Source organism: Sceloporus occidentalis, unplaced genomic scaffold (genome assembly GCF_023333645.1).
Source record: "Sceloporus occidentalis isolate IW3139 unplaced genomic scaffold, rSceOcc1.0.p SCAF_5, whole genome shotgun sequence".
Lineage (NCBI taxonomy): Eukaryota > Metazoa > Chordata > Lepidosauria > Squamata > Phrynosomatidae > Sceloporus > Sceloporus occidentalis.
In genome coordinates, this window is record NW_028316985.1 from 112937813 (window position 1) to 112955198 (window position 17386).

At 39.5% G+C, this 17386-nt stretch overlaps 1 protein-coding gene across 5 annotated transcripts in view; it reads left to right on the forward strand.

Moving 5' to 3' along the window:
* The window catches only part of TBC1D1 (TBC1 domain family member 1), a 105215-nt gene that overhangs the window by 76812 nt on the left and 11017 nt on the right, over positions 1–17386 (forward strand). For all 5 annotated transcript variants that reach the window (XM_089525083.1, XM_089525086.1, XM_089525085.1 and 2 more), the window contains 5 exons: positions 2621–2806; positions 5590–5751; positions 7540–7698; positions 12912–13156; positions 14358–14517. In XM_089525083.1, the coding sequence (XP_089381209.1) occupies positions 2621–2806; positions 5590–5751; positions 7540–7698; positions 12912–13156; positions 14358–14517 (912 nt within the window). The remainder of the gene's footprint in view (positions 1–2620; positions 2807–5589; positions 5752–7539; positions 7699–12911; positions 13157–14357; positions 14518–17386) is intronic.

Here is a 17386-nt window from a genome sequence, read left to right on the forward strand (position 1 = left end):
CTTCCTCTGAGGCTGAGAGAGTGACTTCCCAAGCTCACCCAGTAGATTTCCATGGCTGGGTGAGGATTTGAACCCTGGTCTACAGAATCATAACCCTATACCAAACCACTGCACCATTCTGGCTGATCTGATTTGTATTACTTAGGCTGGTATGTCAGCAGTTGGGCAATTTATGACTTTCCAGGTGTTGGAATATAGATCCCATCAGTCCTAGCCACCATAGCCAATAGTTATGGTATGATAGGATTTACAATGCAACAGCACATGTGACTGAACAATAAATTCCCCACTACTTCACTAAAATTTCATGGCCTGAAAGAAAATGGTGGTCACCCACCCGAACTGCTCTTTCATTTTTTTATCTTGTACCCTAGATGGCACTGTTTCTCTTGCTTGTAATTCTAGAAGATTAGAGTTGTTTAGATTGCTTTCCTTGTGGTTTTTTTTAGATTAAATGTCACAAATTTGGTACTTTTCTCAGTGCAGTTTTTTGTTTGTTTGTTTCTGAGGGTTTGTATGTATGTTTTCAATTTGGTGTATGTATTAAAAAATAAATTTAGGTTTTGGTTCTTACTCGCAGGAGGGGTCACATCATCTGAAGAGTTCTGAAACTTGCTAGAAGTTTCTGTTTGTACTGAAGTTAGGTAGTGCCTGACTTCTCCTTCAAGCAGAAGCTTTTTCACTTCATGATGTAGTTCTGAGTACCCCCTGATTATTGGAGGATTTTTGCCACTTAAAGGTCTGGGTTGCCACTGAAAGGAATTCCAACAACAAAAGGTGTGCCTGTGCACATCGCTAGAACATAGTGAGCAGCACTTTTCATCTTAAACCAACACGTTCATGTTTTAGGTACATCTAAGATAGTTTAAATGAGTTTCATAAGGTGTGTGACAAACAGATATTGTAGGCACTATGTAGTTGAACATACAAAATTCTTTACTATTACTTTACAGAGTCCTGAATATCTGTTTTCATTTTTAAAAACTTTCTATTTCTCACATTTTTAAAAATGGGTAATTATTTGATTCCTTATCAGAAACTCGAGGGGCCTAAAATGTTGATGTACTTCTCTCTATTGAATTTCTTCCCTTCTAGGTAGAAGAAGCTGAATGCATTGTTCAAAATTATCAGATGCAGCCCAAAAAATCTACTTGTTTTAAACAATGTATTCCAAAATTTGCCTAGTACAGTGTACACAAAGCCTTGGGTAAACGCAAAGGTTCTTTGAAAGTGACTTGCCAATTCTTTATTGCCATAGATACTCGACTATAAGTCAACATCTTGACTAAGTCGAGGGCAGATTTGGGGGGCAAAATTATGGAATTTGATCCTTGGATAAGTCAAGGGTAAAACTTAGGAGCATGTAACAAAGGATATTAAAGGACAAAACAAAGGTAAACTATGTCAAAGGACTTACAAAATTCCAGGAGGTATAAGGGAAACAGATGGAGAAGGACCATAGCTCAGTCTATGAAGCAGGCTTTGCATGAAGAAGGTCCTACTAGGTTGAATCCCTAGCATTTGCTATTCTAAGGGCTGGGAGCAGATGATGGGACAAAAGACTACCTGAGATCCTGGTTAAGGCAGAAAAGACAATAGTAGACTAGATGAAACCTAAAACAGATTATAGTGTCTAGACATACTTGGTAGAAGGTTGTTTCTTTTGTACTATGTAACTTTAGCTTCAGGAACATCAGTTAAGTTCTTGAGAACTCTGCCTTCCTATTCTGAATGTGCTTTATGCTTTTATGGAGTAAAGAGGGTTCTGGAATGGGTGTAGTTCCCCCCCACACAGGATTTTTAGCATTTTCTGACTTCACCTCAATAAACTATGCAAAATGTTGACCATGTTACCAGATGGTTGTTTGTTTGTTTTTTAAGCGCTTCAGAATTAGTGGGGCCACGTTATAACTATAGCACCCTAGTCCTATGAAACATACAGATACTCATTTTCTGTATAAACCAAAGCTGAAACTCTCAGGAAGATGGCTTTTGTGATCAGTATTGGATACTATGGCCTCCTCAGAATCACAGCATATATATATGTGTGTGTGTGTACTTATAAAGTATGCAAGAATAGCTATGAAATGCTAATTGAATGCCTAAGGTGATTTTAAAATCTCAAGGTGTTCCTTTTGTTCTGACTGTAAGTTGGCTTTCATTACATAGCCACCATGAGAAGCCATTTCAGTCATACTCATATCTGTAAGAAGAAGGCTGTTCATGTGCTCACACTCTTTGCAGCGAATGGGAATTTTTCTCCACAATTTATCTTTAAACAAACAAAAAAACAGGGTTGGTGGTGGCTTGCATAAATTGTTCAATCCACCCGGGAAGTCATTGTGCTTAAATACATAAATACATTGTGCTTTATATGGAAACCAAGAAGTATTTGAATACAGTGCCTCATTGTGCTGGGAAAGCCACCACAACCAGCATCTTGAAGAGGTTGCCAGCAAACACATTTACAGATTTTTCGTCCTCAGCATCTTTAGGAAATTGACACTTTAAAATAAACATATTCCTAAGATTAGAGCAGGATTGATCTTGAAGCTAAATGACTATAGAGGTCAGTAGAGGATCTCTGAATGTTTCTTTCTTGTTTTGTTGCATAACAAAGACTACTGTGAGTTGGGAGAACTTCCGCCCAGATCACCCCTGCTACCTGTTTGTGAAGATGGCCCCTTTAGGACAATAAAAGAAGAGAGGAAAAGGACATCCAAAGAGCTTCGGGAACTATGGCAAAAAGCCATTCTACAGCAGATACTACTACTTAGGATGGAAAAGGAAAACCAGAAGTTACAAGGCAAGTAGAAAAACCTGATCAGGTAGAGTGAGGAACTTCTGCCATTGGGTATGACAATAAGTACCAGTAAGTGCTCTAGAGATACTGCAGGTAACATTTGCCTTGTGCTTATTTAGAATCCCTTTTTACCAATAACCTGTGCTGTTTGCTTTTCCTCTCTTGCTGTACTTTACTCATAGTTTGTTTACTTTATCTTAAGAGCCTCGCTTGTTTTATCAGTGGGGGCTCTCAGCCCGGTTCCTGGAAGTGCTGATAAGGTGCCTGAATTCTGTCTCCTTTGAACTGTATCTTTGGTATTTTTGGATCCACCTGCTTCAGTTTAAGTTAATGGTCAGTTTGGTATCTGTTAGCATCCTAATCAGTTTTTCTGAACAAACTGTATGAGGAGTTGTCTTTGCATGCTGATCCAGTGGTTTTAACTAGACTAACTGGTAGACATTGCTTATTGTCATACAAATATTGTAAATACATTAGGAACTTATTGGTCAGAAAATGTTTCTTCTTTTGTAATAATGAATCAATTTATAATTGATTTAAAAGACAACATGGCAGATCTATGGTCCCCAGGGTCCTAGCCTAACACCCAACCTCTACACCACGCTGGCTCTCATGTTAGTCATCTTTAATTATTTGGAATAATAATAATAACAATAACAATAACAACAACAACAACTTTATTACAGCCATTTGGCCAGCACATTTTGGAAACGTTAGAAGATGAAGCAAACCTATTTTCTGCTGCTGAGTGTATTGTTGTTGCATGCCATCAAGTCAATTCAACTGATGGCAACCCTAATGCAAACCTGTCATGGGGTATTCTTAGCAAGTTTCTTCAGAGCAGGTTTGCCATTGCCATCCTCTGAGGCTGAGAGAGTGTGACTTGCCCAAGGCCACTCAGTGGTTTACATGGCTGAGACAGGATTCAAACTCTGGTCTCTAGGGTCATAGTCTGGCACTCAAACCACTATAGTACACTGGTTCTGCAGAGGCTAGGACACAAACCAGTGGATTCAAACTACAAGAAAATATTCCACCTAACCATTAGGGAGAGCTTCCTGTTGGTAAGAGCTGTTCAGCAGTAGTAAACTCTCCTTTCTTTGAGCAAAGGGTGGATGCTCACCTCTCTGGAGCGCATTTGCTGTGGATTTCTGCACTGGCAAATATGGCCCTTGAGGTCCTTTTCAAGTGGCCCTTGAGGACTTTTTCAACTCTGATTCTCTGTTTCTGTGATCACTGTGCCCTAATTGAGATGATGTTACCAAATGGGTGGATCTCTTCATGTTTTCTTTCTGTTCTGTAGCACTATTGCACTATACAGGCCGAGATAGAGTGTTCCCCTGGCCATGCAGGGAAGTTTCCCTGTCAGTCTGTGATGTATTGAAAAACTGCAGTGCCCAAGAGGAGGGAAAGCCCCCTGCTGCTGTCTGGACACTAGGCAGACACACGTGATAGTCTTCACCATGAAAAGATATGACTGTACCTCCCCCTGGAGCATTTCTTTCCCTAATAATGAAGGGGGAAGAAGCAAAGGTCCTTATGGCTGAATATATATAAGAGAAGAAATCTCAGGATGTAGTAGCTAGTGAAACTGGAATAGCAGATATGTTATTGTCCACCAGAGTGTATTGAAATGTAACAAATGTAAGGGACAAAGAATAATTAATGAAGTGACCAGACAAAATCATTCTTCTTCTTTTTGTTCCTTCCTTTCTTTCTTTTTTAAGTAGTCTGGTAGACTGGTACAGTGAAGAACTGCAGAATGGGTTCTTCACTGGTATCCATGTGATATTGGATCATTTCATACCCAGGCAAAATAAAACAAGGAGTCCTAAAGAGCTTATGTATGATATCCAAAGAGCTGTTCTGGCCTTGTGAATTATGCTTTTACCCTGAGATGTCATAACTGAGAACAAGAAGGGAAAAGATCCTAACTCTCTGCTCTTGTATGCTTTTGGCAGAACTGAGAAAATAAAAATTAAAAAGCGGGGTTTTTCATTCTGTGAAATAGAGTCATTTGTAGAAAGATTTCACAATGTCTTACCCATGTAATAAATGGGAACGATGTTGTGATGATACATTATGCTATTATATCATCAACGTGGCAGTGTTCCTATGATGTATTGGAATAGCATGTCCCAAGAATGACACTGTGCTAGTATTATATCATCACAGCAAGGGCTTGTTGTCCATATATCAAAGTTGACATAATTAAACAGATAGATATATTATGCACTAGTGCAGTTATGCAGTTATTAACCCTAATGAAACTTGCCCAAAGGGCCTCAGAATAGCTACCACATTAGTATCTCCCTCTGCAAATAATTTTCCTTTTCACTCTTTTGTCTAAAAATCTCTCTCAAGATACTTCCTCAGGAACACTGACCACATGGTCAACCATCAGCATGGCTCCATCCCAGCCCATTTTTCAGATTAACATTGTTTTCAGCTCTCAATAACACCATACATAATGTCTGTACCATTTTCTGCAAGTATACTGTACAGATAATGCAAGTAAGGTGAATGCTTTCAGTTGTTAAATGCAAAAAAATGTTATTAAGAACAAACCCTATAATACTGTCTTTTGAAATGCCCATAGTGAGGCATTATTGTGAGATAGGATGTCGAATGTGAATCAGTCACGTCATGTTTTGTGTTATTTTCATACTTTTTCAAAGCTGCTGAAACATGTTTGTCTTTTTTCATTGTCATGGTTCATTAAGCAACTGCCTTCAAAATAATTTCTCATACAGTGAGTGTCATGGGTGTCTTAATTTGTTTTCTAGCTTCTGAAAACAATCTGTTAAACAAACGTCTGAAGCTTGACTATGAAGAAATCACCCCTTGCCTCAAAGAAGTAACATTGATTTGGGAAAAAATGTTAGGGACTCCAGGAAGATCAAAGACGAAGTTTGACATGGAAAAAATACATTCTGCTGTTGGGAAAGGTAAGTGTACTTATGTAATTATTATGGAATACAGATGCATGTACCCATCTTTGTAAAGTGAGCTATAAAAATATCTACTTAAGTATTAGGGGATAATTGATTGTCAGTATGACCCTATATGTTGAGTCATGCAAATACTTGAGCATTATACAATATGCTACTGGAACAGACTTAAAAGGTATGAAAGTTATTCCAATCAGATATATTTACACAGGAATTGTTATTACAGTTATAACAGAGCTGTTAAAGCAGCTAAGAAATTTATTTATTTATTTATTTATTTATTTATTTATTTATTTTATACCCACTCTTCTCCCAGGATGAGATACAAGGTGGCTTGCAGGAATTTAAAACAAGATTAAGTTAAAGTCTCATTTTTAAAAAGTTAAAAAAGAATTAAACAGCAATGTTATTATAAAAAGCATGGTTAAAACACATTTAAAACATGATTACTAATAAAAGATAGAGCTAGATATCAGGTTTACTTCAATGTACAAATCACTTTTACCATGCATTTACTAGCAAGATTCTTTTCCTCAGCCTCAGTGTCCTTATTTGCAATATGGGAGATAATTATACTGACCTACCTTACAGGGTGGTTATAAGAATTATAATTAGTTTATACATGTAAAATACTTAGAAATAGAAAGTGTAATTTGTATTTGTCAGCTACTGGAGTCATTTACTTATCTGACAGGTCAGGGATCAGGCCACTGTCAAAAAGTGAAGATTGTCAAAATGTGTAACCTGTAAGTATACTTATTTGTCCCTAAGCTGTCAAATAAGTGGGTGACACCTGTATTCAGGAACATGTAGATGCAGCTTTAAAGAAACAAGTGGAATGGCCCAGCTAGCTCTCCTGAGGTGCACGCAGAAGAGCATAAAAAAGAGGAAAAGCAGGGCAAGGGAGAAAGTAGGGTGCAGAATAGGAGCTGCATTTGAACACATTTATTCCCCATGGCTATGGAAGGCAGAGGGGATTAAGGTGAGAGTAAAGGATTGATTATGGTAAAAGGTAACTGCTTACTGCTGCCTCCTCTGCCTCTCCTTCACCTGCTGTTGTTGCTGCCACTGCTTCTCCTCTGCCTCCCCCAAGGCCTCAAAGTAGGTGAATGGATGGATCTTTCTGCTGCATTCCAGGCACTTCTTACTCAAAACAGCATGCACCATTTGCAAAGGAATGTGCTGCCTGGTTTGGATTCTTTTTATCTGGAGGACGAGAAGCTTGCAAGCTTTGGATTCTTTTCATCTGGAGGACAAGAAGCTTGCAAGTTTGCAAGGCACAGGCGCCCTTTGTCTGTTCAATCCCCGTCCATAGTAAAGAACTTGCCTCCTCTGGAAGGTGGGAATACCTCTCCCAACCATCCTTCCCATATTGAAGGAAGAGGAGAACGAGGAGATGACTGCAAGGCTCATTGTACCGGACAGTGCACAGACTGAACTAATGGTGGTGCTGAATCAGTAGAAAAAGCAGTACATAGTTGTGCAAAGGGTCATCTTTTCATTTCATACAGTACAATACTGTAATAGCTGCAATGCTGAACCACTCTTTCATCCTTTTAAATTATACATAACCAGAAACTATAAATTCTACATGTGGTCAAAAGACTGGATCACATGTTGAATATATGGTACTGGGTAGTAATTTAAACTGATTAAAAGAGCAGGCTGTCGAAAAGCAAGGCAATGATGCTTGTGACAGTGGTGTGTACAGTACAAAACTGTGTGTAGTGTCTTCCCTTCTCTAATTCATTTTGTTTCACTTTTCTCTTTTTATCTTTTGAAAAGGAGTCCCTAGGCATCACCGAGGTGAGATATGGAAGTTTTTAGCAGAACAATACCAGCTTAACCATCAGTATACCAATAAACAGCAACCAAAGGATACACCGTACAAAGAACTTTTAAAACAGTTAACCTCCCAGCAGCATGCAATACTTATTGACTTAGGTAAATCTTTTTTTTAATATTAAAAAATGAAATGATACTTACTGCTTTATGTTCTAAAGAACTCTATTCTGAAAAATTGCAATTTTCTGAAAAGTCTTAGGGCCTGTACAGACCGGCCTAAAAGGCCAGACTGTGGGCGGAGACAGCGTCCTGGCAACTCTTGCCCTAACTCCATCCACAAGGTGCCATGATGGTGTGCGCCACTCCAGACGGCACATGCCATAATGACGCACCTCTGGCACTGCGTCCAAATGACACAGCGTCAAAGGGGCACCATAGAGCCACGCTGCCACGGCTATGGCACCCTTTAGAGGGTGCAAAAAGGAGCCACTTTTTGTGGCTCCTGATAGCACCCTCCAAAGGCTGGATCGGGGTCACATTGTGAAGTTGCCATGGCCCCAATCTGGCCAGGAAAGGGGAGGCTGCCCCTTTGGAGCAGTCTGTGTAACTGCTTAGTTTGTTGCAATTTATATGCAGCGATGAACTGTCTTGATTGGAAATTTGAGACTTATAGCATTCCATATAATGTATTGTGGACAATGTGGTGTCTTCAGTGATTTGGTTTTTTATTGTTTTGTTTCCAGTACTCTTCATTTCATACTGAGAGTAGGGCTTCTCCAGGAACACTGGCTATGACAATAATATTCAATATTCAGATTCCAAAAATCTTTGAGAGATGATCTTAGAAAGTCTACCACCATTGCAAAGGGGATTGGATACTTCTCAGTCTAAACTTCACAAATAGTAATTATGACCATCATGATATTATAGAAAAAGATTAACCTTCCATCCAGTAAAAACACCAGATCTAGAGTGTAAGCTGCATAATGCATTGGGCCAATAATGTTTTCACACAGCCACAAAGTTGTCATTAACAGACATAAAATACTGAATGGATCTCCCACAATTGAGTCATATAACTCATAATTTATCTTGGCTTTTCTAAGATTCTAAGTTCACCATCTTGGGATTCTCCAACACTAAAGACAAACTAATGGGAAGTGGGGTGATCCATACACCAACAAAAAACCTGATCTGTCTCTCTGGCCCAATCTCAGATTTAAATACTCAAACCTGCCTTCTGAAAACACTGGTTTACTGATGAAGGAGATGGATTCCTTCTAGCACCCTGACCTTCTAGCTTATGTTGGTACTAAATTGGACAGACAGAGTTACATAAAATTACATCAATCTAAGTTTCAGTGTTTAGGTTGCCTCTCTGATCCAAAGTTTAATCAGGGTGATTACTATCATATTATAAATCAACCTGTCATTAAACAGCTGCCCCACTAGGCAAAGGACAAAGAAGAAAAGGGGATAGCTTTCTACCCTTTCTTTGACCCAGGCACATCCCAAAGTCAGGAATCCAGAATTAGAATCAGTAACAAAAAAGCTTAGTTATTTAAGAAATGGCTCTTAAAAGTGCAGAATTAATATAGTGCAATAAAATCCCATTTTAAAGTGCAAAATGAAGAAAAGGAGATGTATACTATTACATTATGGAAGTTTATCGCATGGGGGTTAAACCACTCCCCAGCGTGTTCTAACGGGGGCGAGCGGGGGCGCGCACAGAACGCGATGGGCACCAGATGGGGCCCAAAACGCGACTTTATTGCACGGGGGGACGCCGCCGCCACCGCCGCGCGTTCCCATCGCGTCCCAATTCGGTTCCAGAGGGCCCCATTTCTGGGAACTGTTTCAAAGTGTCCCCAGAAATGGCGCCCTCTGGAACTGAATTGTGAGGCGATGGGAACGCGCGGCAGCGGCGTCCCCCCATGCGATAAAGTCGCGTTTTGGGCCCCATCCGATGCCCATCGCGTTCCGTGCGCGTCCCCGCTCGCCCCCGTTAGAACGCGCTGGGGAGCAGTTTAACCCCCATGCGAAAAACTCTTATGTCTGCTTTCCGCCATTTTGCTTTATGCAAAATCTGTATTTTGCATTTGTCTGAGCCTTTATCCTTGTGGAGAGAAGGCTTATTCTTCAGATATATACAGGAATCTTTGTCCATACATGTTATGCTGTTTGAATAGCAGAGTTGCTTCTAGTGTGTGTGAAATGCCTTTCAAAACAATCTATACAACTAGCATGCATTTGAAAATAAATCTCCGTCACAACAAATTGCAGCCTTCCTGATGTTTGAATTCTTATGTCTCAATTTTCAGTGCCTGGTAACTACCAGAAATTCCTGAGTCATGTCACTTTGTTTTAAACCTTTTTTAACTTAAAAAAAGATGGTTTATCCTCCTTATTGCAAGTTTTGCATTCTGGTATCTCCACCACCACCACCATTCTTCCCCACCCCCCACTCCCCCAGAAATTCTAGTTAGTTCATGCTTTCACAGTGGCTTTTTGCTGAGTGGAACTGTCTGCCAAACAGGAGACACTGAATAGGCCTGTTCAGCATGTGTTGGAACAACTCCTACTTTGGGCAGGAAGGTAACGCAGAGCAATACAAGCTGCTCTTCCAGTTGAGAAGCAAAGCACGCTATATCTATAGAAGGACTCAGTTCCCTGCCAGTGAGCAGTTAGCAGCCAGAAAACAAACACAGCCTTCCTTTCTAGTACACAGTACCTAAAGCAATCATTTCTGTGCAGGGAGAATCTTAGAATCATAGAGTTGGAAGAGACCACAAGGGCCATCCAGTCCAACCCCCTGCCATGCAGGAACTCTAAATCAAAGCATACCTGACAGATGGCCATCCAGCCTCTGTTTAAAGACTTCCAAGGAGGGAGACTCCACCACACTCCAAGGGAGTGCGTTCCACTTTATGTTTCAAGCTTTGTATTAAAATAAGACCTCTGATGCTATTGTACAAAGGAGCATATCTTCTCTAGATGCAAGAATTGAGAAATTATAAAGAGTACAGTGAGTTTTAACAAGTAGAAAGCTACAAAACATTCTTCAGCAACACCAGTAGGAAAGCAGAAGTCAACCTTTTTTGCATGTATTTGAGTTTTAAGAGGAGAAAAACTGATTCTTTCCATGTTCACTGTGCCTCTTTCCAAAATAGTAAATATTATATGGCTCCTAAAATGTCAGCTTTGGGCAGGAGGGCAACTCAGAGCAATACAAGCAGTTGTTGTAATAACTTTATGTGATAATTTATCACAATAGGAATTTCAGTAAGCAAGAAACAAGGAACATTTTGTTGTCCAAATGTTTTGTTGGACTTCATCTGCCTTCATCCATATTATTGTCCAAGGCACTATACCAACCTGAATGCAACTGATCTTACTTGCTTTCAGAAGCTAAACAGCCTTGGTTAGTTACTTAGATAGGAAACTATCTGTGATATCCTGTAAAGGCTAGGAAAAAAATCTGTTTAGAACCTTGGAAAGCTGCTGCTGGTCAAAGCTGACAATTGGGTTAGATTCCTATGTTCCTGTCCTACACCATCAGTTATGTAAGCTAGAGCTCATGGAAGTTGCAGTCTAACAGTAATGGTAGGGCCAGGAAGGTTTCATGAGAAAAGCCACATTTTTACAATAGAAAATATTGGCTATTAGACACCACTTTCCTTCCTCATCTTCACATGTTTGTGAAATAGAATTCCTAAGATTATAAGATCCTGTAATTTATTTGAACATAACCTGTAAAAGCCATGTTCACAACAACTAAACACAAGCTATGTCCTAGTGTTAACTGTTTTCACACTTAAGCTATTGTCCCTAAAGCCACTTGCAGAAGTCTTCTCAGTCTGACCTTTGAAGCAGAAATGTAAACAGCAGAGAGAAGGAAAGCTTGATGTGACTGAGACCAAATTGTCTGCATAGTAGTATTTTGCTTCAGCAGCTTTTTCTCTTGCTGCTGCTGAATGCCAGCAAATACATACATACAGAAAGAGTCTGTGTTCCTGCACTGCTTCTACAGAAAAATTTGCATATCTGTCAGGGTGGCAGAAGAGGAGAGAGAAGAGGCAGCACTCTTTCATATTTTCAGCCTAAAAGAGAGGTAGAGCTTTGCTACTTCCTTTCCTAGCCTTGCCACAAAGAAATGGGCAAAAATAGTTCAAACCATGCCCGAAAGCTTTCAATTCTTCAGCTACTTCTGAAATCCATATGATGTATTGGTGTGTAGCTTCAAAATGACTCTGACTTATGGCAACCCTACCATAGGGCTTTCTTTATTCAGAGGAGATTTGCCACTGCTTTCTACTATGGCTAGTCTCCCAGACTCTTAGTCAAACATTCACACCACTATACCACCTTGCTCTGAAAAGATCCACATGACCAAAACACACTGGCAGACCAAGAAAGAAGTTTCTGTTAAGCATCTCAACACACAATGAAATTCCTGGCTAGGATTCTCCACTGTGTCACATCTCATCTAAAATTTGCTTTATCCAGAGAGACGTCATGTCCCTATCTGTCTAAAGAAGGTTCATTGTTGTGATGTCCTGCCAGGACTGATTGAAACTTTCCCCTGCATTTTCTTTCACATTGGTTCAGGCCATAGTATGTTTACTGTAGGAAAAGTTCTTTGTATTAGTTGTGGGAGGAGCTGTAGGATTCCCCTGCATTATTTCCAGGTTTGGTTTGCCCTTTCCCAGCATGCTCTGTTGTAGCTGGAAGCCTTTAGTTTGGAGCAGTCTTTGCTGTGAGCAGGCAGAGAGCTGTCTTTTGGTGGCAAACAGGCCCAGACAGCCGGAAAGGGCATTTCTTACACCTTAGCCAAATCAGTTACCAAGTTAGCCATTTCAGTTACCAGGAGTTAGCCATTTTAGTTACCAACAACAAGTGAATAAAGGAATTCAGGAGCTGAAAGACCCTGCACCAGCTCCATTGAGTGAGGAGAGCAAACTAACATCAGACCCAGAAAGATGACATCCGGAAGATTGCTGCAACTGTAAAGTACCTTTTGTTTAGAGCTGGGGAGGAGAAAACTCTTTATTTTGTCCTTTAAATTAAATTTCCCCCCTTTTGAACTTTACATTCAGCTTCAGAGCCTTTTTTGGGTAGAAGAGTTTGATCTCACCAGGGTACCGGCGTTGCACACCCAAACCTGCCACCACCTTTAGTTGGGTGTGTCTTCACAATTGTATTTATGTTTATTTTAGAGTGACTATATTGAGTTTAAAGACTCAGTTGATAGTAACAAAGGATTTGTTTCTATACTGCTTCCTATATAAGATAGCACATGTTTTGTTTGTTTTATAGGACGTGTTTTCATTCTTTAGTAGCTTTATTGCTAACCTTATTTCTGTTTTTGACAGGTCGCACCTTTCCAACACATCCGTATTTCTCTGCCCAGCTTGGAGCTGGACAGCTGTCATTATACAATATCTTGAAAGCTTACTCCCTCCTGGATCAGGAAGTAGGCTATTGCCAGGGCCTTAGCTTTGTAGCAGGTGTGCTGTTGCTTCACATGAGTGAAGAAGAGGCTTTCAGGATGCTCAAGTTCCTTATGTTTGATATGGGCCTTCGGAAGCAGTATCGACCTGACATGACTATTTTACAGGTTAGAACTCCTGCTTGTATTTAATTTTAATTTTTGTTACAGTGTCAGAAAAATAATAAAGTTTGCTATAGTTTGCATTAATATCTACCTTATGATCATTAACAGTAGCTGCCACTCAACATGTATTTCTGAGGCTTTCCTCAAAGAAGGCTAAAATTTAATTGGTGGACTAAGTGGTCCCACATATTTATGTGGGATTAAAGGAAGAATTGGCCCTGAAATGCTGTGTTTTAATGTTGTGTTTAGTATTTGAATGATACCAAACTTGTGCTAGTTTAACGACATTTATCTCATACCTCACAATTGCTCTTTCCTGTCGCTCTGTACAATTCAGTACACAAGAGACAGGTATAATTCAGCATTTCTTTGTCAGCTATGTGTCTCTTTCATGTGATTTTGCTGACTTACAGGCACAAACCACAGCTTAATAATTTCATATGTATCTCCGAGTTCCTATTTCACCTACTGTATATACCTGACTATAAGTCGACCTCATGTATAAGTCAAGGGCAGGTTTGGGGGCCAAAATTAATTATTTTGATATGACCCTTGGATAAGTTGAGGGTAAAATCCAAGGGCATGTAACAAAAGATGCAAAGGACAAAGCAAAACAACATAAAAATTCCAGCAGGCATAACTGTTTGCACTAACCCTAAAGGCTGGATGTTTGAACTCCTGTAAATATTGGCTGTGGAATGTGTTGAGGACAGACGGGGCTAAGAAAATGCTTATGTCAAAAAAAGATGGAAAGGCAAAAGCAAAGAAAATGGTGACTACGTTAACAGTGATTATGAAGTATAATTTTAATGTGATAACATTGCCTGATTTTAACCGAGAAAAGCTGATAAACATATACAGGTGTCTTATTCAGATCCTTCAAAGCCTGATTCCTGTTGTCACTCTTTTGAGGAGAAGCTCCAAAGATCTGCTACTGCTGCCATTTTCCCACCCATGTAGAGAGAGTAGGGCTCATGCTTCTTTAAGGTGCTCCTGGGATAGACTAAACTCTCACCTGTCTCCACTCTGCTCGGAGAAGGGATGGTTCCTTTTTTTGATAAGAGTTAAAGTACAGTACTTACATTCACCTGTGGATACGTCAACCCAGGGTTCTTTGGGTCAGTTCTTTTACTAATATTTCTAGATTTATAAATGAATATATACAGCACATTTTATTTATTAATTTGTTGTTGTTTTCTTCAAGATCCAGATGTATCAACTTTCTCGACTTCTTCATGATTACCACCGAGATCTTTACAATCACTTTGAAGCCCATGAAATAGGACCCAGTTTATATGCTGCCCCCTGGTTTCTTACAATGTTTGCATCTCAGTTTCCCCTAGGATTTGTGGCTAGAGTATTTGGTAAGTTCCTGTTGTTCTCTCAAATGAGCTGAAATCATATTTGATATCTATTTGCAGATACCTTAAGGGTTTCAAATTGAAGATGCTTTTCTGCCTTTTTAATAATAATAATAATAATAATAAATATTTATTTATATCTCACCTCTTCCGATTGAAGATCGAGGCAGGTATGAATTTTTAATTAGTTCAGCAAATAGAATTAGATTCCATAAAGTCACATAGCTTAGAAAATGGAGACAGAGTATAGTAAATGCAGATACCTCTGTTATTTTATTAGACTCTGTGTGTATTGAGAGAATTAGAATTGAATTATTTTGCTGTTTTAACTAAATTATATTCAGTGTTTTTTCAATCCCACTTAGGAGTTGTCCTGAGGAATAAACGAATTGAGGAACCTCTGATTTAGAGATATAGAGAGATTCCAAAATTTTAATAATAATAATAATAATAATAATAATAATAATAATATTTATTTGTATACCGCCCTATGGGAAACCAGGCGGTTGACAACAGTAAAATATAAAATACAACAATTAAAAACACTTTATCCCTCCCCCCCTTAAGACAGTATTAAACAGTATAACATATTAAAAACACAATATCAAGCATAAAAACAACAATTAAAAATTAAAATCCCTGATATCCCTCTGTTGATCCTCAACCATCACTAAGATGGGGCCATGGGAGGAATGAGGGAATCAGGGACCCTGGGCCGGGATGGTTAATCTGGAAAGGCCTGCCGGAAGAGATCCGTCTTGACCGCTTTTTTAAAGCTGTCTAATGATGTCAACTGACAGATCTCATCTGGCAGGTCGTTCCAGAGTTTGGGGGCGACAGCAGAGAACGCCCTCTGGGAGGTTGCTGCAAGCCTAGATTTTAGAGGCTGCAGTAAGTTCTTCCCAGAGGACCGGAGAGCGCGGGGAGGATTGTACGGGAGGAGGCGGTCCCTGAGATAGCTTGGACCCAAGCCATTTAGGGCTTTAAAGGTGATAACCAACACCTTGTACTGGGCCCGGAAGCTGATAGGCAGCCAATGGAGGGACCTCAAAACCAGTGAGAAAAGTTGTCATGCTTCTTGACATGTTACGAGAACTTGTGATTTACCAGTATTGTTTTGCGCTTTGGAACTATTTCCCAAGAAATCATTTGCACAACAACTTTTTAAAAAAAAATGTTTTTGAGGGCATTGAGTGTATACAATTTCTTTGTACAGTTATGAGAATAAACGTTCCAAAAATGGAAAAGAACAATAAAAAATGCTCAAACATGCTCATAATCTTAACCAGTGGGGATTTTTAAACATTCTTTTCTGCAAGAATGAAATTAGTGAAACAGTGATCTTTTCTCATTCCACACAAGACCTTTCAAAATGGCAGTATTCTGACAAATAGTTGCTTGGATAAAATGGAACAGAATCATTAAAGTGTATCATCTTTTATGTACAGTCAATTTAGGTAGATTTGAGAAACACACTGTTGGTTTTGATAATGCTGCATATCATTTTGGATAATATTCCAGTTTTACAGAGGTACATATTTTGACTCACATTCTATGCCTGAAAAACATTTGGTAAAAGTCCTAGTATCTGTTAATCTTTTGATTTCACCACACTTTAGTGTGAAATTAAATTGACATTCCAAGTATAACATGTTGAGATTATAATCCAACATTCCTCTTCATAGTCATGCATACTAAAATATGAGCTTTGGCTTGACTCATCAGTGTTTTGGTTGAATGCAAATAAGCTAAAACATGTGTAGTCTGTATATTACCCACATTATATGTTTCTGAATATAGGTTTGTTTTTAATTAAAATGCATTTTTCTGCTCCTCTTGTTTCTTGCAGGAAGACACATATAACTTTCTAAATAAGCACATATATTTAGTGTGCATGTGTAATAAAACATAGGCAAGTAGAGGCATGAGGAACAGCAGAGATTAGAGAGAAAATATGATAAAAAGCACATTTGACACTGGAAGCAGAGCTTTGCAACAGTTCTGTTGTTTACACAGCTTTATATAAGGAGGGTTTTCTCTCTCTCCCATATGGTGAATTGCAAGGAAGTAGCCATATTAGTCTGTTTCAGCAAAAACAACAACAAAATATTATGATTTTTTAAAAAGATTAATTTGTGATGACAATAGTCCACAAAAAATGCTGCATACCCTAGGCTTTACCATGAGATAATTTGCTGTTTTTACTGAAATATTGGCCTGTTACAGACAGCCAAAATAAAGCTGCTTCGAGTCACAGTGAAGGTATGGTATTTCAATGATGCATGCATCCTAAAAGTCCAGAAGCCACACCAAAGCCACGCTCCAGTCTGGAGCGTGGCTTTGGTGTGACTTCTGGACTCTTAGGATGCATGCATCATTGAAATACCATACCTTCACTGTGACTCGAAGCAGCTTTATTTTGGCTGTCTGTAACAGGCCATTGTTTCCTGGAGGCAAGGGAGGAGCATCTGTCTCCAGGCTAATAAGCAAACCAACTAACATAGAAACTTTCCATCATCCATCTATAAAAGTTTTGTTTTTGCTTTTGCACTATCAAAATCCTGAAAGGGAATAAAGTGTTTAAATAAAACTAGTGGCATCCCATTCCTGGTGTCACTGGGTGCCAGGGGGACTGTTGGTGGGGGGAGCAGCAGTCAAAACAGCATACTGGGCCCTGTTTCTTGCAGGGGTCTCCTTGTGAGGAGGGCTCTGTTGCTGTGGCAAAGCTGGGAGATGATTAGTAGGCCTTCCCCTTTGCTGCAGTGTCAAAGGGTCTCCTCATGAGGAGGCCTCTGCTGCTTTAGAGTTGCTGGGCCCTCTCCTTTGCTACAGAGGTGGCAGTTTCTTCGTGAGAAGGCCTCCACTGCCATGG